The sequence below is a fragment of the Lactuca sativa genome, chromosome 7 (genome assembly GCF_002870075.4).
Source record: "Lactuca sativa cultivar Salinas chromosome 7, Lsat_Salinas_v11, whole genome shotgun sequence".
Lineage (NCBI taxonomy): Eukaryota > Viridiplantae > Streptophyta > Magnoliopsida > Asterales > Asteraceae > Lactuca > Lactuca sativa.
The window spans coordinates 91,871,272-91,898,948 of record NC_056629.2 but is presented as its reverse complement, the minus strand read 5'-3'; the positions used below and the strand labels follow the sequence as shown (position 1 = coordinate 91,898,948).

Here is a 27,677-nt window from a genome sequence, read left to right as displayed (position 1 = left end):
AATGTTTGCTGCAACGTTCATGAGTGCTTATGAATATGATTTGAGCATTGGATCAAACCCACGCTTACTTGGATCACTCCATGAATTGTATCACGAGTGATTGGTGAGACGATAACATCTTATATTCTTGAAACCGAGATGTGTGAGTTGTATCTTGCAAATCGGTTGCACATTGATAATATGTAAACGCACCAGTAACTTGGTGTTATAAAACATATTGTTGTGTGTGATTCGGTGCGTGAGTACAAGCAAGCATTGTATCAAAGTTTATCCGTTCCTTTTATCCAAGGTAGGATAAAAGCGATATCTTTTGGGCCCCTCGATGATTTAGTGATGACAAACGTAAATGCTCGGCCGGGCTAGGGCTAATTTGATTTGTTCAATTAGTCTGTCGTCATAAATCAGAATTCGAGAAGTAGTACAAAGAGAATTATTTGAAATCATATCTCATTTTTATAGTTCATTTTCAATGTTGAATTCATAGTAAAATACACCAATACGTCTTTCTTTTATGCTTTTGTTCATACACATCGACATGGATGCTTTTACTATGGCTTCATTCATAAACCAAGAACAAAGCTACTAAGAATAGCAATATATAAACGCCAATTAAACACAAAGTTTTTATTAAACGACCCATGAATAACACTAAAGCACCAGTATCCCAACCTCTTTAACTCAATGAATAACACTTAAAGCTTCAAGAATAGGGGCAACACCTTCAAAGGGAATTCACATGAGTACTCTTCATCATATCCATATATTTTAAAATTTAAGAACAGGAGAAGTACCTTCAAATGATTTTGCAAAATTCCAAATTAAACTTACAATTATAAATTCAAAAATAGGGAAGTACCTTTAAATGATGTTTGAGTAACCAATAAATATGAAAAACGAAAGGTTAAAGCCCTCTTCATCAAATCCATATAAAAACCTGAAACTAAAAAATCAAAAGCTTTAAAAATGAAATAGATATGTAAACTGTAAAGATAAATACAAACAAACAATATGAAAATACTGAAAAACGCAAGATACAAATAGAGGATACGAACAAAAAAAAAAAACTTATCCCCTATATGCATTTATGATATTTTCATTAATTTTAGTGACAATTTAGTTTAAAAATGCGAAGGGAATAAAATCGGAATAGAAGTACATTTGATATGTCAGGCTTCTCAAAGCAAATGTATAAAATATAGTAAATTACTAAAATCGTCTCTATGGTTTGGTCAAAATTAAACGTTTGGTCCCTAACTTTTTTTTGCATTCGGATCGTTTCTGTGGTTTGATTTTGTTGCATTTTTCGCCTGCATAAAGTTAGGGACCAAACATGCAATTTTGATCAAGCCATAGGGACGAAAAACGCAATAAAATCAAACATATGAATGATACGACTGTAAAACAACATGTTAAACAACATGTTAGAGACCAAACGTATAATTTTGACCGAGACTATTTCAGTAATTACTCTATAAAATACAAATCTTGTCTCCCTCTCTAGTTCCTAAGAAAGAATTTATCATCTTTAATCATTAACCTTTTGAACCTCCACGCACTTGAAGAACATTTAAAAAGCGTCTAATGAGCCTCATGTTTGTCAGGTCAATGCTGCAAAAAAAAAAAAAAAAAAAAAAAAAAAAAAAAAGCTGTTAGTTACCTCTGTTAACAAAAACGTTCAGGTGAGTTCTGGGTGAGGATCAAAAAGAAGGTAATATAACTATACATGGGGACTGATCCAACTTCCTTCTCAACCTTCGCCAACAGCTACATGGTTGTGGTGATGGCGTTCAGAGTGTGGAGGTGTTCAGGATGGACGTGGTCGTACTGCCTCATAGATCTAGAAACGACAAAGCAAAACCCTATAGATTGTGAGAAATCTCAGAAGAGAGAGAGAGTGTGTGTGTGTGTGTGTGTGTGCATCTTCTTAGAAGAAAATAGGCATGAGATGGTGGGAAACAGGGAAGGAAGGAACACAGGGAGAAGAAGTCAAAAGCAACCACTGTATCACACACTGTAGCGAACACTGGAGCTTGATGTGCTCTTATCTACAGTGTAATAACATTTTGACAAAGTTTAATTTTTATAATGCTTATTTTCTTAGCTGCTTTTTCTTAGGAAGCATTAGATTCAAATCGATTTTGTTGTTAAAAAGTATCCCATATGTGTTTTAGGCTAATACGATAAAAACGTTAGGGCAAAGAGAACGCAAATTGGATTTTCATCAGCCGCTTCAGGAGGAGAAACTACTGTAAGTTCCACCGCAGCCACCAGCATGACAAACACAAATCCGGATGTGCCTCTTTCCGAGGAGGAACTTGAGAGGAAGAAGAAGAAAGAAGAGAAGGTATCTCCTTTTACTCTTTCAACTCCACTCGATTCTACTTAGGCTTTCTGATATTAACTTTGTATGGAGTAGGAACTCAAGTTCATTTTGTTTTCTTTTGTAATCAGGCAAAAGAGAAAGAATTGAAAAGGTTGAAGGCTGCACAAAAAGCGGAAGCAGCCAAACTTAAGGTAATCTTAGATTGTTAAGCAGTATAGTAGTGAAACTGTAATAATATTTGTTTAATGATGAATTGATTTAATTTATACACATTTAAGGCACAACAAGGGCCTTCTATCTCAAAAGCCAGTAAGAAGAAAACAGTAAGAGCAGATGCAAGTGAAGAGAATCCAGAAGACTATATAGATCCAGAAACACCTTCTGGTGATAAGAAAAAACTTTCTCAACAAATGGCAAAGCAATTCTCTCCTGTTGCAGTGGAGAAATCGTTAGTTTTTCTATGAGTTCCTTTTCTTTTACAACATCATTTAGCTCAAATTTCATTGATAAATACTTTTATAAGTAATCTTATTCCTTATTTGTAATTTACTCATTGCTAGATGGTATGCATGGTGGGAGCAGTCAGGTTTCTTTGAGGCAAATTCCAGCAGCTCTAAACCTCCTTTCACTATTGTGAGTCTCTAACACTTAACTTGTGATTTTCTCTGCTATTTCATAAGTTTCAATAACTATTCATAAACAATGATGTTTCTACTTTCTATAGATCTTTTTAGTCAGATTGGTTTTGGGATTGTTGTTTGTATAAAGCCATTGATTGATGTAATTTGGTTATGGGTGTCTTGTTTATGTGTAAATGCAGGTTCTTCCACCTCCTAATGTGACTGGAGCTCTACACACTGGTCATGCTTTAGCTGCTGCTATCGAGGTTTCATGACTTACCCTCATCTTTTATGAATTTTACAATTCTTTCCTTTTTCCAATTTTATTTGATATTGATTATCATTGTAGGATACGATTATTCGTTGGAGGAGAATGTCAGGATACAATACCTTATGGGTGCCTGGAATGGACCATGCAGGAATAGCAACTCAGGTTCAGTTTACTTTTTAAGGAATAAATATTACTATCATTACATAAATTGTTAGTTTTCTTATGTTTATATAACAAAGTTTCATTGACAGGTGGTAGTGGAGAAGAAAATCATGAGAGAGAGAAAGATGACACGTCATGATGTGGGAAGAGAAAAGTTTGTAGAGGAAGTGAGTATGAGTTCACATGTTATATTTTGCTTTCAAAGTGAAATTATTTAGTATTTATCATCAATTTGGAAGATAACATGTTAAACTTAACTTCAAAGATGTTGTATTGTTTTGGTATGAATGATAGGTATGGCAATGGAAAGAGGAATATGGTGGGACCATATGGAAACAACTCAGGCGTTTGGGTGCATCTCTAGATTGGTCACGTGAGGTAAAACCTAAGGGGTGGAATGGAATCGCTCATTCCGATGGAATGAGAAAAACTGCTTGTTTTGTATTATGGAATCCAATGGACTATTCATGAAGGAATATGATATTCCTTCAAAATGATTGATTTTTCTATCCATGATGAAATAAAAAGTTACAATGCAGCCTGTTTTTATTATGTAATCTCAATGATATAAATCTTTTTTGAAAAGATTCGAAATATTAGTTAAACTACTTTTGTATTTCCAAAGATAACTATAAGATATATTTGATATCTATTTTATTAGAGGTTTTGATGATCTTTCATTATGTTTAATTTCTTTTATGTATAACAAGCTTATAAATTTTTGTTTAATAATGGCAGTGCTTTACCATGGATGAGAAAAGGTCAAATGCTGTAACAGAAGCTTTTGTCAGGCTTTACAAGGAGGGTCTTATTTATAGGTAATATTCACATCAACAAATTTCAATATCATTTCAGTCATCTTTGGTGTTTTTTCAAGGGTTTTGAGCATTTTCCCTCAAGTTTTTGTTAATTGACAACTCATTTTATAATTTAACTTTTCGGATACTCTTTTGCCATTTCTTCAGAGACCTAAGGCTAGTCAACTGGGATTGTGTCTTGAGAACTGCAATATCTGACATTGAGGTACACCATAAATCCTTTTCCTCAACATTTATATACATCGATTACTTTCATTTTACATTTCTACCCCTGCATTTTCATAGATGGACTACATTGATATCAAAGAGAAGACACCTCTAAAGGTCCCTGGGTACAAAAACATGGTGGAATTCGGTGTTTTAACCTCTTTTGCATACCCTTTAGAAGAAAATCTTGGAGAAATCATAGTGGCTACAACTAGAGTTGAAACAATGCTTGGAGATACTGCTATTGCTGTTCATCCTGAAGATCCAAGATACACTCATCTTCATGGAAAGTTTGCCTCTCATCCTTTTAATGGCAGAAGACTTCCTATAATTTGTGATGCTATTCTTGTTGACCCTAAATTTGGAACTGGTGCTGTTAAGGTAATAAAAACCCTAAACCCTAAAAACAATTTTAACTCCTATCTTTTTGTTGTTTTGATGATGTTAATGGTGTTTATGCAGATAACTCCAGCACATGATCCGAATGATTTTGAAGTTGGAAAGAGATATAAACTTGAGTTTATTAACATTTTTACTGATGATGGGAAGATAAACAGTAATGGAGGTTTAGGGTTTGTAGGGATGCCACGTTTTGAAGCTCGTGTTGCAATAACTGAGGCTTTGAAGTCTAAGGTATTTAATACCTTTCTTAACTTTTTGTCACACCTTAAAAAGACGCGATTACCCTTCTTATCTTCCTCATCAAATATGCATACAGGGACTTTATAAAGGGGAAGAAAAGAATGAGATGCGTTTAGGTGTTTGTTCTAGAAGCAATGATGTGATTGAACCTATGATTAAGCCTCAGTGGTATGTCAACTGCAATGGTATTGCTAAAGAAGCTCTTGATGCTGTAATGGATGAAAATAACAAGAAAATTGATATACTTCCAAAACAGTATGCTGCTGAATGGAAAAGGTCACCTTCTTGAGTTTTTCATTCTACCTTTAAAATTTGATATACAACATTTAAACTTTATTAATTAATTTTAAATTTGAATTTTTTTGATTTTACAGATGGCTTGAGAATATTCGTGATTGGTGCGTATCAAGGCAGCTTTGGTGGGGCCACCGAGTTCCTGCATGGTATGTGACATTGGAGGATGATAAACTGAAGGAGCTTGGAGCATACATGGATCATTGGGTGGTTGCTAGGGATGAAAAAGAGGCTGAAACTGAGGCTAAAAAGGTCTTTTCAGGGAAAAAGTTTCAATTGGCTCAAGATCCTGATGTTTTAGACACCTGGTTTTCTTCAGGGCTTTTTCCTTTATCTGTATTGGGGTGGCCTGATGATACTCAAGATTTCAAGACTTTTTATCCAACTGTTGTTCTTGAAACTGGGCATGACATTTTGTTCTTTTGGGTTGCTCGTATGGTGATGCTTGGGATGAAATTAGGGGGCGATGTACCTTTCCAAAAGGTTAGTTAAGTTTTTAAAACTGTAACATCAAAATTTCAAGGTAAAAAATTCATTTTTAATACAATCAAAACACCCAATTATTTTTTAAACGAACACTTAGAAGTATTTCATAATAAAAAAGTTATCAGAGTACAATCCCAAAATCACAAAGTTGCGGAAAAACAGAGGTGTATGTGTTGATCAAGCCGGGTCCTTCCCTTTTGATCCGGAAGTATCTGAAACCATAAACAATAAACCGTATGCACAAAACTTAATGAGTTCTCCAAAATACCACATATCATATATACAATAGAGAATGCTATGTGCCAACCATAATCTTGCTATTATGTTATGAGTCATATCATGGTTTTTCCTTGCCAAGTCGGGGCCAAAACCCTAGGTCTCACAGACAAGTGCCAAGAGCCACTTTGTGGTCGTCCATGCAAACATCACAAAGACAATAAACATACATTCTACAACTAACAATCTACTTAACTGCCACGGTCCGGTCTGAACCCTGGTCTTGCATACAGATTTGCCAGGAGCCAACTCCGAATCTTTCATACAATGCCAAGGGTCACCCCTTGGTATTTCAGCAATACATAAGCCAATGAGCCAACATTGATGTCTTCGATTCATAGATACAGTGAGGAGACTCACCTCAGATTGTTGAAACCCACACATAACTCTCTGGCTGCAAATCCGCTAAAATCCCCGTGCTATCAATCACAAAATATTATCCAATTAATAATTGGATCCCGACTCACAATAATAGTCCAAATTAGGGTAAAAGATCTTTTTACCCTTTCTCGAACTTAGTCCAAGGCCAAGGCCCAATCCAATTTTCCAAAAAACCCAAAATCTAAAATAATCACCTAAAGCCCAATTATGGCCCAATTATCCAAATTTGGCCCAAAACCTATCATGGGCCTAATTCGAAAGGGACCAAAATATCCATTGGTCAACTTTGGTCAAACTTCTAGTCAATGGTCAAAGGTTAAAAGGTCAACAAATCAAGAAAGCCCAAACAGACTGACTATGCCCCGTATATGTAGTTGGTACGCCTTGCGTACAACAAGTTGACCCAGTACGCATTGCGTACCAGGAGGTGCCCCACGTACGCACACTACTCACAATCTACTTAGAAAAGGTCTTAATCCCTTAAGCCAAAGTGTCCAATACTCAAAGCTTGTTACAAATCATGCCTTAATTTGTAAAGTCGTGAGCTTTTACATGGCTCAAAGGGTCCCAATCCAAGTTTTAACTTTACAACTTCAACAAAGGAACTAATACTCATACATGGGTAGATATTATCCATCTGTTCTAACCAAAACTTTATAGTAGTTTTGGTTAGAACAGATGTTCTAACCAAAACTTCAGCAACAATTCTCTCTTCCCTCGGCAATCCCGATTGTTCTTCCAAACACACTTATTCAGGCTACTGAAGACTAGTCACAACATCCTCGTACTAGCCCTTGGACCGACCCTGAGATAACTGAAGCCGGTGCCCCACTGCTCCTCCCCGGTCGTCAGGTAGTCGACCTCCTTGTCGTCCACCTGAACACAATGAAATTATAACGGGCTTGCTCCCTATGGGCAATCCCTGAAGACGTGGCCAAACCTGCTACACCCGTAGCAACCCAAATCACTGAACAGATTCCGACAACGACTCAGAGCAATCACGGAACATGCGGAGTCCGCTCCGCAAGATACATCCGTCTGAAGATCTCTCAAAGATTCCTCGACCTGCTGAAGGCATCTGACAACCCTTGCTAGCCCAGAAGACAGCAGAAAAACCAACCCGAGATCCAACTTATCACGCTCCCCAAGCAGTATAAATTTATGATACCCACCGGAAATGGCCGAATATAGCATATCCGCAAACATCTGGAGGAATCCTCACCACCTCCTCCTGAGTTACCCCGACCACTCTAAGAACATGATGCAACATTTTCTTCCAATCCCGATGACAATCCAAATCCTTGGAATGAAACTCCCTTGTGCAGTTTCCGCAATCATTTCACTGAATCTCGAACCTACTGGCCTCTCAAAGGCTGATCTGAACTCTTGGGTCTCTTCCCGAGACTCCCACTAACTGCACATAACCTGAACCTATCCTCTCGAGATACTTCCAACCGATTTTCCGCCCTCAGGCTCTGGGATCCACAATGTTCAGGGTCTCGCTTCCCGACCCACTTACTAGCTCAATCGTCACGGCTACATTGCAATAGCTGGCAATCACTGTTCCAAATCGGGCTACTAACTACCCCCAAAACATAGTCTCTAATCCTAGAAGTGCAATAGATCGCACGATCACTCCTTGCCTCCTGATACAAGAGATACAAGGCAAACTCCAAAATCCTGGCAGTTCTTCTGCTAGCTGGCTCACCACCGGAGCCGGGACCAATCCCTGGTCCTTCCCCTTGCGTGCACATCCGCATTCAGCACATCAGATATCCCCACGGTCCAATCGTGACCAAGAATTCTCCTTCCCAGGCTTCTTAGATTCTCCGAGACTTTCCCCGATTCGAGTATGGATCCTGTACTTTCAGTAGTACGGGCCCAATACTACCTTCCAGACCTACCCATACTTTCCTCCAGAATCATCCCGAGTCCTCTAAGTCACCTACTCCAATGATTTACTAAATGTTTGCTAAACAGCAACACAATATCCACCGAAGCACCTCCTAGGCTCTCCTAGGTTCCCAACCCACCCAGTCCTCAGTTGCTGAAAGATTCCCAGTAATGTCAACTAGCTACCTCATGAATATAGACACATATAGCAGAGATCAGATATTCCTTCAAGTAAAAGACTCATCCCTAGAACGGTTGGACTCAAACAAGAGCTGCGTAATAGGGCCAAATCCATCACTCTGAGATTATCCGGCCTGTACACATGTGACCTAGCATATTCACTTAGTAGCTAGCTCACATTGCTAAAAGTCCCACAAAGCACAAAGCAAGCAGCATTCGGACAACGGAAAAACTAACCAACATATTTCAATTAGACAATTCTAACTATACATATAATTCTCAATCGGGTGACTCCTGTCACGAATCTCATCCTAGGCTCACCCTAGGGTAATCTCCGACCCACAAGCTATCATAGAACATTCAGCCCACATACCACAACCCATGCTGTCCACTTTCACCCTCGCTGTCGGCTGCCTTTATGCATGCAAATTGTACACAGAACAGGAAACGAGTCCTAATCGTATACAATTTTTAAAACATACACAATAGTTACCAATATAAATAATCATTCTCATTCTAGCATGACATCCAGTATCTCCAAAGCTACAAGCATCACATATCAGGCCAATCTATCGTTGACTTCTCAGCACTAGCATGCATGTCTACCAACTCATACAACATATACAAGCATCTCCCCTAGCCCTAACTAGCATGCGATTCTCAGATTCATAAATCAAATCATAATAGATAACAACTGTGAGTATCCTGGGAAACTTACTTGAGCTCGACTGATTGCATGCACAACACCCTTTCTTGTCTTAGAAATTCTTTAGTTAAAACATTTTCCTTTTGAAAATTTGACAGATCCTCAGTTTGAGTTCAGACACACCCGAAAGTATGTCCAAATCCCTCAAACTCAGGCTTTGATACCAACTTGTAACAACCCAAATATCAAAGGTAAAAAAAAAAAATTCATTTTTATTATAGCCAAACATTTATATCATTTATTTCAATCATTCCAAAACATCGTTAATTAAAAGCATTTATCAGAGTTCATCCCAAAATCTATAATTACGAAAATCATGGGTGTGTACGCTGCGATCAATCCGAGCCCTTCTTTTCCAAATCGATGATTCCTGAAACAATAAACAAAACTGTAAGCACGAAGCTTAGTGAGTTCCCCAGAGCATACCCACACACAATCATGTATAACATATCATACTAGCTAATCAGCTATACAGAACGCATAAACCATGCAAGCCAACACATAGGGAAGCCCTGGAAACCCTCCAGGGTCTTACTCCGGGTTCCATGGGAACCCCCACATGGTCTTAGCCCAATGCCTTGGGAACCCCCCGAGGTCTTCGACCTAGGATGCCAAGGAAACCCTCCAAGGTCTTATACCTAAGTGCCTCGGGAACCCCCCGAGGTCTTTGACCTAGGATGCCAAGGAAACCCTCCAAGGTCTTACACCTAAGTGCCCCGGGAACCCCCTGAGGTCTTTCATGCAAGCACAATCACAAAGCATATAAATTCACAGAATGGCTAACACATATATATCGTAACACATAATGGGCCGGCCTTGGTGCCTTAGACCCATTGGTATGGTGAGGAGACTCACCTCGCACTGCAGAAGCTTCCCGCATGAAATCATTAGCTGCTGCCTCGCCAGCTTCCCGAGCTGTCACTACCAATCATATACCCAATTAGCAATTGGGTCCATAGCATAATCCTTAATCCATGCATTGGGTGAAATGACCATTCTACCGCCGGTCCTGTATGATTCAAAACTAAGGCCCAAACCCAAACCAAAAGTCGAACACTATAATGTCCATAAATCCATCATTAGCCCAATTTTCCAAATTGGGCCCAGACCTTTCTAATGGATCTTATACTAAAGCCCAATATTCTCCTTAGTCATTAATCCCGACCCAATTGGCGCACGAAGGCCCACAACAACCTAGTCCAAGAATTGGCCCAACCCGAGGCCCATAATGCGAAGTTCATTTCTATATTGGGCCACAAGGCCCAATAGGCCCAACTATTCCATTATTGGCCTAAAGATGCATTCAGGCCCAACTATCAGTAAATCCAGGCCCAAAACCATTAGGGCCTAAACGTCCGAAGTCCACAAAGGCCCAAGTCCTCCTGAGAGCGTACGCCCAACGTACCTCTTCTGTACATTTAGCGTACTGAGCAAATGGATTGTACGTGCCGCGTACTACATAGTACGCCCAACGTACAAACAGCTCATGCACAAAATCCATTAAGTGCTTAATACTTGATCCAATAAGTCCAAATCATAGATCTAAGCTATACTTAACGTCTAAACCCATAAAGTCACTGACTTGGTGACTTTGCATGCCCCAAACAAACCCAAACTCCAAAAATGGCATTCTACTTCCATAAAGGTGACCCTAACTCAAGCATGAACCCATTAAGACCATCAAGATGGCAACTTTCTGCCTTAGGGACTCAAATAGCATCAAGGGTGGCAACCCCAAGCCTAAAAAATGGATTTGGAACCATAAAGCTTCAACCTTGGGACCAAAAAGAAACCAAAACCCAAAAATGGTAGATCTAAGAGATGAATGATCAAGTTCAAAGCTTTATACCTTCATCAAGCTGAAAATGAGTCCTAAAAGCCAGATCCATAAGCTCCTCCTTAATTCCCTTCCTTGCAACAAGTTCCATCTTCTTGAAAATGGGCCAAATATCTCAAGAATGGACTCCATAAGCTCCAAAATGCCACCATGGTTGCTATATGATGATTTCTAGTGTTTAGAGGGGTGGAGGCTGAAGATATTAGGGTTTGGTTATGATATAAGGAGTTTAAATAGGGTCCAAGACCCTAAAATAAGGTTCTGATCTAACGGAATTACACCCAGCGTACTCCAGAGAACCTTCGCGACCACTCCTGGTCATTACGCCCAGCGTAATCCCTTTTTCCCTAGTATGCCCCGCGTACTCGGCTAAGCCTGAAACCCACGAAACTTCCGAAGGCCATAACTTTTTCGTTACAAGTCCGATTCTGATGATCCTTATATCCACGGAAAGGTGACGAGAAGCTCTACACTTCTAAAAAAGGTCAAACCTTTCTTAAGGCCTTCCGAACAAAAATCCATTTTCCACTAAAAGCCCGAACTGCCACTTTACCGAAATACGCCTAGGTTCCAAAACACGAACCGACACCCAAATCACTTCTAATACATCACCCGCACCCAAATGGGCCTAAATCCTACCTTTTCAAAGGCCCTAATCCTTATGATGACCGATATACGGCCCACACCCTCAGGCTAGGAATCGATCAGAACAGGGTGTTACACCTTGAGTATGCCCGGTGTACTCAAATGCCACCCGTGACCACTTCCTCCATTACGCCCTGCGTACATAATGATTACGCCCTGCGTACTCATCAAAGCTTCAAACACTTAAATTCCAAATGGCCATAACTCCTTCGTTCTAAGTCAATTTTCGACGTTCGTTATATCCACAGGAAGGTAACGAGAAGCTCTACACTTCTATCAACTCATCCTCGCTTTAAGATTTCCCGAGCAAAAACCCAAAATTCATAAAGGTCCGAACTGACAATTTACAGTTATACCCTTGGGCTCCGAAACGCAACCGAACTCTCGGATCACCTAATAGATACTAACCGCATCCAAAAAGGGTCCAATTATCTCTTTCCCCAAGGCCCTAATCCTTGTGACAACTAATATTCGGGCCATGGCCCCAAATAATAAAGCGATTTAAAACCGAGTGTTACAACTCTCCCCACTTAAATTGGATTTCGTCCTCGAAATCGCGCTTTAATAACACCCAGCCAAACCAGATAACCTGAATAGCCCATCCACAACTCTGATACAGACGGAAGGAACAGATCTTCACATATCTAAAGTTAACCCCCGATGAATAATCCTTACTACCTTGTCCGAAATCCGAAGTTCTGAAAACCTGTCTGACTCCCTAACAGACAACTCGCTGCGAATCACTGACCATACATTGTTGCAGAACACTCTTACTTGACAAAAGACTTAGATAATTCTTCGAGTAAAAGACTCATCTCTGCAACGGTTAGACTAATACGAGAGCTACACAGTAGGGTCGAATCAATTACTCTGAGATTATTTAATCCAAGCTGCAAGTGACTTAACATATTTACCGAATAACAAGCGACTCCACCTTCGAGTCCCAAATCATTAATACCTCATCGACTTATCTTGTTGCCCCTTAGCCGCTTTCCAAAAGCAACCGAGGCCTCCCTGGTCCCAACTTACCTTCCGAATAACTGATTCACCAGATTTCCACCCGGTTGCCGAGACAATTAGTCTTACACTGTCGCACCACGCGATCCAAACGAAGGCCTCATCTTGACAAGAATTGTCCCAGCAATCTTGCCACTATGGCTCCGACAACCTTTTCGATGCAATCGATCATAACCAACCATCTACCGACGCCACGAAATCCAATGCTAAAAGTGAATGCTACATGACCATCTGTAGTCTTATATCACAATCGGCCTCATACGACCCACCACTTCCTTAATTCCATGAATGTTGTGGCCTTCCCACAGTCTCACAACCTGACCCACTCTGGTCTAATCCCTATCTAAAGAAATCTACAAGCCACATCATAGATTTTCCATGCCTTCACAGCTACATAAGAACCGGTGAATGCTATGGTCCATTCCGCAGTCTTACAACACTCCTATACCACTTACCCATCTGGTGAATGCTACGGCTACCCCGCAGTTTGACATCACTCATATACCACCCGCCAATCTAGTGAATGTTACGGTACCCCACAGTCTGACTTCACTCATATCTTACCATGGCCACCGCCCATGCTCTTACCGCTCATCTACCAATCCATCTATGCTTATCCTGAGTCGAACACACATCAGACTATACCCCAATCAGGTGTTCAGGTCATGCTTCGAACCACAAAGCCTTAATTAGACAAGAACAGACAGAGAGGCTCTAACACAACTCTCAACCTGGATCCATCAATATGCCTGCTATCCATCACAACGAAGACGCCCACCAGCTGTTGGAAGTTTCATGAACTCCCAACTTACACAATTTTTCAATCCAGACGACTATTAAAGGCGTCTCCCCTTTCGACTGGGATGTGAAACAGCTGCTTCACTTCTCCCCCCTGTCATGTATTGGCTCTCTCTTTTCGCTGATAGAGGAGTTAGCTAGTTTGCATTCCTCTATCTTCATCTATAATACTAATAGGAGACAATCACCAACTTCATCACTGCCTTCACTCATCCTAGTTTCACTCCTAATTCGGCTTCTGAAAATCTAAACGATTCTCCCCCGCTTGGATTCGTCGAAGCTTTCCCAACCCACAAAATTTGATGGATTCCCAACCTATCCTACTTCCTTATAATTTAAACCGTCGACAACCTGCGCTTACCAATATTGGTGTTCCATCACTAGCCAATCCCAGTGACTACACAACTCTTGAAATCCAGATGAACACTCCTCGAAATCTCAGCAAGTCCGACGACCCTAATCGCTTCTCATGATACAACACCCAAATCCTTAAGTTTTTTATGCTGGTGACAAAGACCATAACCCTTGCGATAAAAAAATTCCTCTAGCACTTCCAGTGACCAACCAAACTCGTGCGACAACCATCACCATCTTCTTTCTAACGCTCATTCCTTAGCAACGGTGGTGATTAAACCCAAAGGTTCTTCCATAGACGACCGTCGATCTCACCCAATCAAATGCTAACACAACTGATCTCTGACTTCATTGGAGAACTATCCTGCTAATCCGACCAAAGACCTTCCAACGATACTCCTGGATTGACCACATCAATGTACCAGAACAACAACCAAACAAACTGAAACCAGCTCAGATCCGACCTACCACTGACTCATGGCATGCAAAATGGCATATAACAATTCTTGATGATATACCCAAACAATAATAGAGAACTAAACCAAAGATAATGCTTACCCAAACCGATATAAAATCCCAAAGCGATATAATTACAGATAATAATCAAGAAGAAGAAAAAAATAACATACCGGTAATAGCACATGCTGGAACCCTGGCCTCCCCTGACTAACATTGCAATGCTCGACTCCTCTCTGCTGGGGCTCCTGCCCTGTCCTCACGACCATCAGTGATCTTCAAAGTAACCGGAGCAGGTGCACTCACTGTTCCACCCTTCAACATCGGACAGTCGGCCTTCTTGTGGCCCACTTGGTTGCAGTGAAAACATAACGGGCTTGCCCCCTGAGGACAATCCCGGCTGACATGACCAACCCTTCCATACTTGTAGAAGTCCATGCCCCTAGAACAACTAACATCATCGTGCTGCTTCCCGCACGTGCTGCACTGACCCCAGCCCTGTTGGCCCCTCAATCGTTGATCGGAAGTCTTTGGTCTCTTCGCAGGACCCTCAACTGTCTACACATGCTCGGGCTCTCTCTTCCCCAGATGCTCCAAATCGATTTCACGCTCTCGAGCTCTGGAAATCATATCATTAAGGGTCTTACACCCTAAAATACTCACGAACTCCCTAATGTCATCCCTCAGCATATCATGATACCTTACCTTCTTCATCTCCTCATCCGTTAGATATTGCGGAACCAATAAAGCTCTATACCGGAACTTGGCAGTGATCTTTGCCATAGTCTCTGTAGTCCGACGAACATCCTGAAACTTCCTCGCCAACTGTTGAACCTCAATAGCTGGTGTGAACTCAGCCTTAAACCGGATCACAAACTCATCCTAAGTCACCGTATCTAGGGCTTCGCCTCTCAAAGTGAAGTATACATCCTCCCACCAATCTCGAGCTCTATCCTTTAGAAGACAGGGGGCAAATCTGACATTCGACCTCTCGGGCTGAAACTCATCTTGAACACGTTAGCCATATCTGCTAGCCATCTCCTACTGGAAATGAGGTCCTTCTCTCCAAAGAACGCGAGAGCTCCACAAGCACGGAACTCACGGAAAGAAGGAGTGCGAGCTCCAACAATAGTCATAACCTCAACAATAAATGCGCCCAGACGCTCATCCAAAATCTCCTAAACCCCTTCCTTGACCGTTCCAAAGATCACAGGAGTCTGCTCCATCATACTACGGGTAATCTCCGACGAGATGAACTCCCGCATATACTCGCTAATCGACTCGGTACCTACACCTAATTCGGAACCAGAACCTGAATCTCCTTCCTGAGTGCCCATCACCATACTGAAAAACAACATGAAAATGATGAGCGTATCCGAGGATCTTTATCCCACAGGTTTCTTAGATTATCCGAAACTTTCTCCGATTCGAGTATGGATCATGTACTTTCAGTAGTACAGGCCTAATATTACATTCCACACTTATCCATACTTCTAAGTCACCTTCTCAAACTGATACTCCAAATGATCGCTAAACAGCGCAACTAAACCCACTGAAGCACTTCATAGGCTTTCCTAGGTTCCCGACCTCACCCTGCCATAATCTGTTGAAGTACTCCCCATAATGTCAGTTAGTCACTTACTGAATAAAATCACATGCAACAAAACTTAGATAATCCTTCGAGTAACAAACTCATCCCTACAACGGTTGTACTCAGACAAGAGCTACGTAACAGGGTTAAATCCATCACTCTAAGATTATTTAACCTATGCAACATTTGACTTGACATATTCACTTGGTAGCTAACCCACGTCACTAGGAGTCCTACAAAGCACAAAACAAACGACATTCTGGCATAAAAAAAATCTAACTAATGTGCCAACTAATCAAGCCATTCTATCCGATTATTTGAAAACCATACTAGCATGCAATCCTAAAGCTTAACAATCAGGCATATGAAGACATCTCTCCTAGCATGAAATCCTGAGCAGATCCTTAGCCCTAAATTAGCATTCAATTCTCATAACATATAATCATAATAGACATGTATGAGTATTTTGGGAATCACTTACTTGAGCTTGGCCGATTGCACGCATCACAACCCCTGTGTCTTTACAAAAGTCCTATTAGAAATTTCTTTCCTTTTACAAAAATCTTTTAAAACACGTTTTCTTTTCAAGAAACTTATCAATTCTTCAGTTTAAGTTCAGTCACACTCGAGAGTATGCCCGAATCCCTCAAACCAAGGCCCTGATACCAATCTCAAAATCACAAAGTTGTGGAAAAACATGGGTTTATGCGTTGCGATCAAGCCGACCCTTCCCTTTTGAACCAGAAGTACCTAGAACCATAAACAATAAATCGTAAACACAAAGCTTAGTGAGTTCCCTCAAAATACCACATACCATACATACAATATATGTCAACCATTGTTTTGCCATTATGCCATGAGCCATATCAAGGTCTTTCCTAGCAAAACCGTGGCCAAAACCCTTGGTCTTACAGACAAGTGCCAAGAGTCACCTCATAGTTTTCCATTCAAGCATCACAAAGACAACAAACATAGATTCTACAATTAACAATCTACTTAACTGCCAGGATCCGAACCCTGGTCTTGCATACAAATTTACTAGGAGCCACTTCCGGGTCTTTCATACAATACCAAAGGCCACCCCTTGGTCTTTCAACAATACATAAGCCAATAGGTCGGCATTGGTGCCTTTGACCCATAGATACAGTGAGGAGACTCACCTCAGACTGTTGAAACCCACAGATAACTCTCTGGATGCAGATCCGCTAAAATCCTCATGCTATCAATCATAAAATATCATCTAATTAATAATTAGATCCCTACTCACACTAAGCGTCTAAATTAGGGTAAAAGACCTTTTCTACCCTTTCCCGAATTTGGCCCAAGGCCAAGGCCCAATCCAGTTGTCCAAAAATCCCAAAATCTAAAATAATCACCCAAAATCTAATTATGGCCTAATTTTCCAAATTGGGCCCAAAACCATCATGGGCCTAATCTGAGAAGACCCAATACCCTAAAGGCCCAAAATATACATTGGTCAACTTTGGTCAATGGTTGAAGGTCAAAAGGTCAACAAATCAAGAAAGCCCAAACAGTCTGAGTATGCCCCGCATACTTAATTGGTACGCCCTGCGTACAACGAGTTGACCCAGTACGTGTTGCGCACCAAGAGGTACACCCTGCATACGCACAATGCTCACAATCCACTTAGAAAAGGTCTTAATCCCTTAAGCCAAAGTGTCTAATACTCAGAGCTTGTTCCAAATCATGCCTTAATCCATAAAGTCGTTGACTTTGAGATTTTTCATGACTCAAGGGGTCCCAATACAAGTTCTAAGTTTACAACTTCAATAAAGAAACTACTACTCAAGCATAGGTTGATATTATCCATCAAGATTGCATTTTTATGCATTTTAGACCTAAAACGTCCAGATCTAGGGACCAAACTCTTGGAGCAAACTCATTCTCATAAAGGCAACCAAAGAGACCAAAATATGCCACAAACCACCCCAAACTAGATCCACCCAAAAGAGATGACAAGATTAAAACTTTTTACCTTCAATATGTTGCAAAAGATGAGTAACTTCTGGATTTCCAAGCTCCACTCCAAGTGATGATTCTTCAACAAGCTCCAATCTCTTCAAAATGCATAAAAACACTCCAAGATTCCTCACAATAGCTTAAGAACTCGAAGATGGTGGCTAAGGGTCGAGATTAGGGTTTAAGAGGTATGGAGGCTAATAAGAGGCAAGGCCCAATGGATAAAAGAAGCTTAAATAGGGTCAGGACCCTAAAAATTAAAGTTCAAGCTGAAGGTAGTATGCCCCGCGTACCCCTGAGTACTCCCGGCGTACTCAATTGCCACTCGCGACCACTTCATCCACTACGCCGCACATACTCATCGAAGCTCCAAACACTTAAATTTCAAACGGCTGTAACTCCTTCGTTCTAAATCCATTTTAGACGTTCTTTATATCCACCGAAAGGTAAAAAAAAATCTCTACACTTCTATCAACTCATCATCGCCTTAAGATTTTCCGAGCAAAAACCCAAAATTCATAAAAGGCCCGAACTGACAATTTACGGTTATACCCTTGGGCTCCGAAACGCAACCGAACTCTCGGATCACCTAATATATACTACCCACATCCAAAAAGGGTCCAATTCTCTCTTTTCCCAAGGCCCTAAGCCTTGTGACAACTGATATTCGGGCCACGACCCCGAATAATAAAGCGATTTAAAACCGAGTGTTACAAAAACTATTTCAAATATAATGCAATTTTAGAAAGAAATGAAAGTAGGATGCTATCTATAGATACAAAATCAAATGAAAGTATGTGGTTTTTGACTTATTTCCCGCTTTTAGCCATATATCATAAATTTATTTTTTGCCTGAAAAAGACCATGTATTGTTTCATTTTTTCCGATCTAGCCCTTTGTTATTTTTTTTCAAAAAAATTGTAAATTATGAGGGTTTTTCGAGAAAAACTAAAAAAATTGAGCGTTTATTTGGAAGCATTTTGAAGGTTGGTTTTTTTTTTTTTTTCAGAAAAAAGTACAAAGTTGAAGACTTTTTTGAGAAAAATAAAAAAATACAAGGTCTTTTTTAAGCAAAAAATAAATTTGAGGTTTAATCAGGAAAAAACACAAAATATAAGGTCTTTTTTGAGATTAATCCTTCTTTTTAGTTTAATCTAAAAAAACCTTATATTCTTTGTTTTTTCCGGTTTAAACCTCAAATTTATTTTTTGTATTTTTTTCCAAAAAAAGCCCTCAACTTTGTATTTTTTTTCTAATAAACCTCTCAACCTTCTAAATGCTTCCCTTACAATTAACAACTTTTTTTGGAAAAAAATGACAAAGGGCCAAATCGGAAAAAATGAAAAAATACAAGGTTTTCTTAGGCAATTTTTGAGGTTTAATCTGGAAAAAACATAAAATATAAGGTCTTTTTTGAAATTAACCCTTCTTTTTATTACAACATTGTACTTGCAAAAATATATCCAATTGTAGCAATGACAGTAAACTCACTACTATAACTGGGTAGATTTTTCAAAGTATAATGTAATATTAAGTACAATGCCTTAATAAGAGTTAAGTTGAAAGTAGAATTCAGTAATACACAAATTATGAAAATACAAGGCTACTTTTTGAACTTATGACTATATCTTAGCACAAAGAACATGATTTTGTTTTAATTATTTGACTGTTTTTTTAGAATTGAAACAAGATATTAATAATTGTTGTATATAGGTTTATTTACATCCCATGATTCGTGATGCACATGGGAGAAAAATGTCAAAATCTTTGGGCAATGTGGTGGATCCTATTGAAGTCATATGTGGAATTACCTTAGAGGGCCTTCACAAGAGACTAGGGGAGGGTAATTTGGACCCTAATGAATTAAAGGTTGCCACAGAGGGGCAAAAGAAGGATTTTCCTAATGGCATTCCAGAATGTGGGGCAGATGCCCTTCGATTTGCCCTTGTCTCATACACTGCCCAGGTACAAAAATACCAAAATGCCCTTATCATCTATTTTTGAGTTGTTTGTATTCAAACCAACATTATTCCTTATGCATAATTTCAGTCTGATAAAATCAATCTAGACATACAACGTGTGGTTGGATACAGACAATGGTGCAACAAACTATGGAATGCAGTACGTTTTGCAATGACAAAACTGGGTGACAATTATACCCCTCCTTCAAAAATAGACCCAAACAACATGCCCTTCAGTTGCCAATGGATTCTTTCAGTTCTAAACAAAGCCACATCAAAAACCATATCATCTTTAGATTCCTACGAGTTCTCAGACGCATCAACTGCAGTGTATTCATGGTGGCAATTTCAGCTGTGTGATATCTTCATTGAAGTAATCAAACCTTACTTCTTTGGTGATGATGCAGCTTCAAAGGCTCATGCACAAGACACTTTGTGGGTGTGTTTGGATACAGGGTTAAGATTGCTTCATCCGTTTATGCCTTTTGTTACTGAAGAGTTGTGGCAACGACTTCCTTCACCTAAGCATTGTGAAAGAGAGAAGTCTATTATGATCTGTGAATATCCTTCGGTTGTTGAGGTTAGATTTTTCAGTTGTAGTTGAAGGTAAAATGTTAGTTGTATATATAATATAACTGTTACTTTTCACTTTTTTACAGTCATGGAGTAATGAAAAGATGGAATATGAAATGGAGGTGGTTGAGTCTGCTGTAAAATCACTCAGATCAATTAGAGCAAACATGCCTGCACAAGAAAGAAATGAAAGGTGTGGCTTTATTCAACACTTTCACTCTTTATACATCAAATATCTTGAATGAACTGAATTATGTAGCATTCTACTTTCATTTCTTATTGTACTTTGAAAATAATTATAGCAATACAATGCTATATAATCAATTAGTTTTGCTAAAGTAAAATCTCTTATTGTGTAAAAAGTTGAAGCTACAATATTGTAAGAAAAAAAATAAAGTATAGATGATGAAAGCTCGTTGCTATTTCTTGTGTTTAGCTCTTTTTGAAAAGTTTTGCTCCTTGTTCAATAATTGTAGATATAGCAAAAAATAAAGTTTTTCTCAAAAAGGAATATTAAATTTTTTTATTTTTTTGGGGGACAGGCGAGCTGGCTTTGCAGTTTCTAGAAATGCACAAACTACAGACCTTCTGAGACGTCATGAAAAGGAGGTTTCAACCTTAGCCAACTTATCATCATTCACGGTATGTGAAAAAGACAAAAATACCCTCGGCATAAAAAACCTTGTAACATGTAATAATATCTCTGACATTTTGGGGTTAAAACTTAAAATTGTGTTTTCAGGTTCTGAGTGAAAATGATGCTGCGCCAGCTGGATGTGCAGTATCAGTTGTAAACCAATCACTTTGTGTTTATCTAAAGCTTCAAGGAGCCATTGATGTCAAAAAAGAACGTGAAAAGCTCAATACAAAGTTGACAGATCTACAAAAGTAAGCACTTGAATCGAAATCTTTCCTTCATTTCTTTGACTTTCTTTGTTAAGTAGTCAACAACATATGTATATTAGGAAATGATGTGTCTTCCATGTTTGACTTTGACCAGGCAAAGGGATAGTTTGAACAAGGCGATGAGTGCTAAAGGGTATGAAGAGAAGGTTCCGGAACATATAAAAGAAGAAAACATGGCCAAACTGACCATGTTAATGCAACAATTGCTGTCTTGTGAGGAAGCTACTCAGCACTTTGAACGCGAAGTGGCTGTAAGAGCAGAGATCTAATACAAGTCAACCCTCAGATACAATTTTGTGAAATTATTTGTATTTTAACCTTGTTATGATGACATTTATATACCATGCTCCTATTTTGTTGAAGCTTACAACCACTAAATATAAAAATAGTTTTCTTGCTAAGCACACCACAAGGTGTAGTAAGAATTGTAGTTTCTATGACACCCAAAAAAAAGGTGGAAGAACCACGGAGGACAAAGGCTCACTCTTGATTAATTTGTTTTTTGTATAAAAGATGAGAATGGCCTAGATGTTCTATATAATTGACAACAAGCTATCCAATATGCTAATCTAAATTTTAGGGTCCATCTATCCCTACCATACTTCTAATCCATCCATACCCCTTAATTGTTATCCTAATAATTAACTCATAATTATATTACTTTTTTACTAATAATTATTAGGCAACTATAAAACTATAAAGTAATAATGAATACTTTTTTTTTTTTATAATTTACTAGGTGTGAGACCCATGTATTACATGGGTTTATTTAAAAAAAAATATATAAAATTTTAACAATTTGAAAAGTTTGAATTTATAAGAAAAATAAGGAATCTTTTGAATTATTAAAATTAAAGAGGCTTTAATGTATTATATACATTACATATATAAACCATTTCTAATAAATACCTTACATATATATTATCTTACGTATTAAATATGGAATTTTAATTTAATAAAATGAAAAATACAATAAAATGACAAGTGGAAAATAGAAAATTTAAAAATGTTAGAAAATATCATGTGTCCAAATGAAGGAGAAGAGAACATGTGGCAAAAAAAACCTTCATTTATTATAGTAGATTTATACTAGGTGTGAAACCCGTGAATTATACGGGTTGATTTAGAGAGATTAAACGTTAAAGTGTAAATAAAAAATATTTTTTAATGTACAAATTTAAAATAAGGAAGAAACATATTTCTTACAATTTAATAGTATATATATGTTATTTAATACTTTACATATATAAGTATATGATTTTAATTTTAAAAATTGAAACAAACCAAAAATTGACAAGTATATAATATTTATTTCAAAAATACCACAAAATGATAAGTGTCAAAACTCATGAGAGATTCACATGTGGAAAAAAAAACCTTCATTTATTAAGGAGGATTATTTATATGTAATTAAAAAAATTAGGATATTTTTTTAAAAATTTTGGTGCATTTTATTAAAAAACTATATAAAAAACTAAAATTTTAGTTTTTATAAATGTCTTTTACTAATAAAAATGCATTAAGGAATTATAACAAATATAAACTTAGAGGACTTAAAATGCAACATCTTAAGATTAACTCTAAATTTTGATGGTATAAAGAGCTTCTTATCGCCAAAAACCCTACTAGGAGAGAGAGAGAGAGAGAGAGAGAGAGAGAGAGAGAGAGAGAGAGAGAGAGAGAGAGAGAGAGAGAGAGAGAGAGAGAGAGAGAGAGAGAGAGAGAGAGAGAGAGAGAGACGAGGCTCAAGGTAGTTTGACGCTCCGACGACGTCCATGGTTGTCCGACAGAGAGCAACATCAAGTTCGGTGCTTGAAATTGGCCTCTCTCACGGTGGTTCACAATTTTCTGACGAATGGTATAAGGCGGCCGACATGGTTTCTGGGGTGTTGTTCGTTGGTTCATAGTTCTCTCTCTCTGTCTCTCTCTCTCTCTAACGTTCTTTCTGGTAGATCCTGATCATGGTGGCTGGTGACGGTGGTTAATGACGGTTATATGTCGCCGATAGTGTGTTGAATGCAGTGTCCCTCTCTCGTTTTGTCTTTTTCTCACTCAGTGGTAAAATCCGACGATTAGTGTCCGACGACAGTGGAAGGTTACCAATAGTTGGTTAATGGTGGTGAGTTTATTGTTGTTTTGAATTTTTTGTGTAAAATTTTAAATGTAGAATGTCCTTAAAACTGAAAAAGGGAACAAATCATAGCATCGCATGCATTGGTTAATTGTCTTATTGTTTGCATCACATTATTTAATGTTTTGAAAGAGTATATTTTGTATGGATTGGTTGGAATTATGAAAATGTGTTATAAAAATAAATAGTATAAAATCTGGTATAAAACATATAATGATTGAGGGGTAATGATAGGAAAAAGTAGGTATAGACAACAGTACCTAAATTTTAAAGGGAAATTGAGTAATTTAACCATTTTGGGTGTTTTTTAAACATATAATCTTTTTTTATGAAATGACCACTTGGTCTGGAATATGACATTTCACAACATATTTTAGACTCATTTTCAGGTGGATAGGCCATTACCTTGCCTTCAGAATTTCCATTCCGAACAAATTGTTCGTGCTCCACATCGGGAATTTGAAATTCAAATTCCAGAATAGAATTTGAAAAAATCTGGACCCTTGACTTCATTTTGGATCTTCCTCCAACCTTCCCATTCAATTTCGACGTGTGACCCCGATCCTTATTCTGATCTCCGACATGCAACTCCGACATGGAAGAAGACCACTACGACCCCGTTATTTTACGGGTATGTTCTTCGCTTCAAAAACCTACTTTGCTTGTTTGTATAACGTGCTTATTCATCTATAATTACTGTTTTGGAATGCATATGTAACGACGTGAAAATTTAAAACAATTTTTCATTTTTAAAATGCATACTCTTCATTACATATCGTATAAAAATCTCTTTTATTCAATTACAAAGTACAACTCCATTATTAATCCAGGATCATCTTAACTCTTTCTCTGGTGTGTGTACAATCAAGCCGGTGCCGTCCCGTGATCCTGAGAAGAAAACATGAAACACATAACACATAACACGGTAAGCACGAAGCTTAGTGAGTTCCCCAAAATACCACATACAACACATATTAGCTACTCGAGGCTATAACTCTGTCTGACCTTCTAGTCAATGTGTCTCAGTGGGACCCTCCAGTCCCATAACTCTGTGGACCCTCTGGTCCTAACTCTGTGGACCTTCCGGTCCTAACTCTGTAAACTCTGAAACATACATAGCATAAATCACATAGAAATAATGCAGTGTATAACATCATATAAATAGCATAGAAAATACTCTATCACATAACTCTAATTACCACTCTAGGTAAAGTATAGTAAGAAGACTCACCTCAGATGATGAACAGCTCCTATAGATGTTGTTGATATGCACCGGCCTCTATCTCTGTGCCAAACCCACAAGTATCTCAATTAGGAACTAGGTCCAACCCCTTACTTATTAGGTCTAAAGATAGACCACCTACCAGCCCATCAATGCCCTAAACCCATTGGGCCCACCAAGGCCCAATAATAAATGGGTCCCCACACGGCCTAATTCCCCAAACAAAAACGCAAGCCCAAAGCACATATATATACACTTCTCTAGTCTAAGACTCTATTGCATGAGGTCCAAACTCCAGGCCCAACACTTCAAGGCCCAATAAAATGCTTAGCCAAAAAAAACCCAGAAGGAGTTACGCGGGGCGTACCCCCTTGGTACGCTCAGCGTACTCAAGCGCCTGAAACTAATCGGGGACCTCAACCTACTACGTTGCGCGTTCTGAGACTTACGCCCAGCGTAAGTCCTAGGCTTATCCTTTCTCTATTTTTGGTCTGAATAGGTTAAGACATAGGCTCATATCACAGATCTAGGCTCTCTACTGCCTCTTAAGCCATAAAGTCGGAACCTTTAAGCCTTTGCATGGCTATAAAGACCACCAACCTCTCCAAACTCTTAACCTCTTTCCTCATTAAGTCCTTAACTCAAGCTTGTCTTAATATTAACTACCAAGACTGGATTTTTACGAACTTACAACTCATAATACACTAAAATAAGGCAAATTCTAGCTTATGGAGGCCATTTGCTCATAAAGCCTCCATCTTGGGACCAAAAACCCTAAAATTTGGTCCAACAAGCACAACACAAACATGATAAGGAAAGCTCTGAGCTTTATACCTCTAGAAGAAGCTCTACACTCTGAAGAACTCAGATCCAAACTTGAACTCCAACTTCTATCCTCCACAAAGACCTTCTCTTCTTCTTATCCATCATAAAAAGGCTCTTTCTAGCTCAAAACACTCACACACAACTTAGAACGATGATGATGCTCTCTTAGGGTTTCCCTCTGAAGAATGGTGGCTGAGGATAAGGCCATAGCATTCCTTATATAGTGCACAAGTCTCATTTAGGGTTTTGCATCTGGTCTGACTACGCCCAGCTTAATCATTGGTACGCCCAGCGTACCTAGCAGCGTCCGCGTCCAAAAACATCCTACGAGTACGCGCAGCGTACTCCTTAGTACGCGCAACGTACTCGCCTGCCACACTCTTCTTTTATGGACTAAACTTGACAACTTGGAGAAGAAGAAAGGTTAAATATATACACCCAAATTCTCGGATGTTACAACATAGAACACCTCTGAAATGAACTGAAAACGTTCTGGAGTTTAAATTACAGATGCCATTGTTGCAGGACCAACCAAAAAGCAATTTAGATGCTTGGGTATTGTTAATTTATATTGAATTGTAACACCCGTTCCAGGTATGAACAATTTTTAAATATCAAACCTTATTTTTGGGTGGCCACAACGTGGTGGAGCTTCACCACGACATGACGGTATTGATTTGGGTCGTGGATTTAAATGACTCGCTACGGCGTGGCAGATGTTTTTAGAGAAACCCCCTAATCTTTGGGCTTTGGTCCCTATTTAAAGAACATTAAGGCTAGGGTTTTAGGATCATTCAGCCTCCATCACCCTCTCAAGCTCAGAAACCCTAACACTAGCCTCCATTGCAATTATGAACTCATTCTTGGTGTTTTTGGTGATCTTTGAAGCAGAAGGAAGCCCTTGGTGTGGTACTTTACCTTGAAAGCATCATCTACATCAACTAGCACATCTTCTGGACCTTGGTGAGTGACCAAGACCCAACCTTTTCCTTGCTAAGTTGCTAGATCTTTACATTTTTTCCCTTTTCTTCATGTCTTGATGGGTTTGAGTGGCGAGATCTCATAAAGTTTGCAACTTTATGAATCTTTAGGCCATTTGGAGTATTTTGTGCTTTAGGTCTTAATAGGAACGAGTTTTGTTGTCATGCATGGATTTTTGGCCTTTAACCCTCATTTTGACCTAATAGGAGTTCAAGACATGCATTGGACATGAATGTCTGAAAAGCATGAATTTTTATGTTAGTAATGATGCTAGAAACCTTTATGGAATTGTTGGACAAGAGGTCTTTAAGATTAAGTTCTTATTGATTAAGCCAACTTGTGTTTTTGCCATTTTTGGACCTAGGAGTTGAGATCTTTATCTCTTGGTGGGTCTTAAGGGATAAAGTTGGAAACTTTATCCATTTAGACCATAGAATGGACCAGATCTGAGCATTGGAGCCCTTAGAATCAAAGAAAACGTCTTAATCCATTAAGTTATTAGGAATCCAGTGCTCACGGCGTGGCCTTAAGGTGTGAAGAGAAGGTTCCAGAACATATAAAGAAGAAAACTTGGCTAAATTGACAATGTTAATACAACAATTGTTGTCTTGTGAGGAAGTTACTTAACACTTTGAACGCGAAGTGGCTACAAAAGTAGAGATCTAATCTAAGTCAACCCTCAGATGACTGACTGATCATCAAGGCATTTATTGGAACAATTAATTGATAATAGTCAAGTTATGTGGGAACCGATAGGTTTTGAGCATAACAAACAAAAAATCATATGTGTACATGCAACCCTAATTGTTGATCTATGTTTTCTCTAGTTGAACATACAACATTTGAACACCAATTTGGAAACCCTAGGAAACCTATACTATTTTCGAAATTAACATCTTGGGTTAGAAAACATACATTTGATTGTTATTGAAGAATAACAATGAATCCCTTGTGTTGTTGAAGCTTAGAGAGCAAGCACCACAAATGTCGCGTCTCTAATGGTTCACACCCAACACTAGCAAGAATATGATAGAGGAGAGTGTTGGATTAGGTGTCTAAGCCCATAACTATAATTGGTATGTACTTGAATTGATAGCAGCACAGTCCTTTTGGGTTGCCCTCAAACCTAGCAACCGGACAA

General features: G+C 38.8%; 1 protein-coding gene and 1 long non-coding RNA gene across 5 annotated transcripts; one reads left to right on the top strand and one right to left on the bottom strand.

The window, feature by feature from the left end:
- Positions 1-430: 430 nt before the first annotated feature.
- Positions 431-1,863, bottom strand: LOC111883710 (uncharacterized). 4 transcript variants are annotated; one of them, XR_002847509.3, is made up of 4 exons: positions 1,724-1,863; positions 1,538-1,608; positions 857-940; positions 431-719 (listed from the first exon to the last, which is right to left on the bottom strand). It is a non-coding gene; the product is annotated as an uncharacterized LOC111883710 (long non-coding RNA). The 4 variants fall into 4 exon arrangements; XR_006184770.2 differs by having other exon boundaries at positions 857-934; XR_006184771.2 differs by lacking the exon at positions 1,538-1,608 and having other exon boundaries at positions 1,658-1,796.
- LOC111883709 (valine--tRNA ligase, mitochondrial 1) lies at positions 1,737-21,778 on the top strand. The gene is made up of 21 exons (XM_023880034.3): positions 1,737-2,052; positions 2,172-2,344; positions 2,452-2,514; positions 2,602-2,771; positions 2,884-2,956; positions 3,144-3,209; positions 3,293-3,376; positions 3,466-3,543; positions 3,671-3,754; positions 4,115-4,194; positions 4,342-4,399; positions 4,480-4,782; positions 4,864-5,034; positions 5,120-5,319; positions 5,418-5,820; positions 19,651-19,902; positions 19,987-20,478; positions 20,558-20,664; positions 21,014-21,113; positions 21,214-21,359; positions 21,472-21,778. Exons 2-21 carry the CDS (start codon positions 2,273-2,275, stop codon positions 21,644-21,646), a joined length of 3,177 nt encoding a protein of 1,058 aa, XP_023735802.1. The 5' UTR covers positions 1,737-2,052; positions 2,172-2,272; the 3' UTR covers positions 21,647-21,778.
- Positions 21,779-27,677: the final 5,899 nt, after the last annotated feature.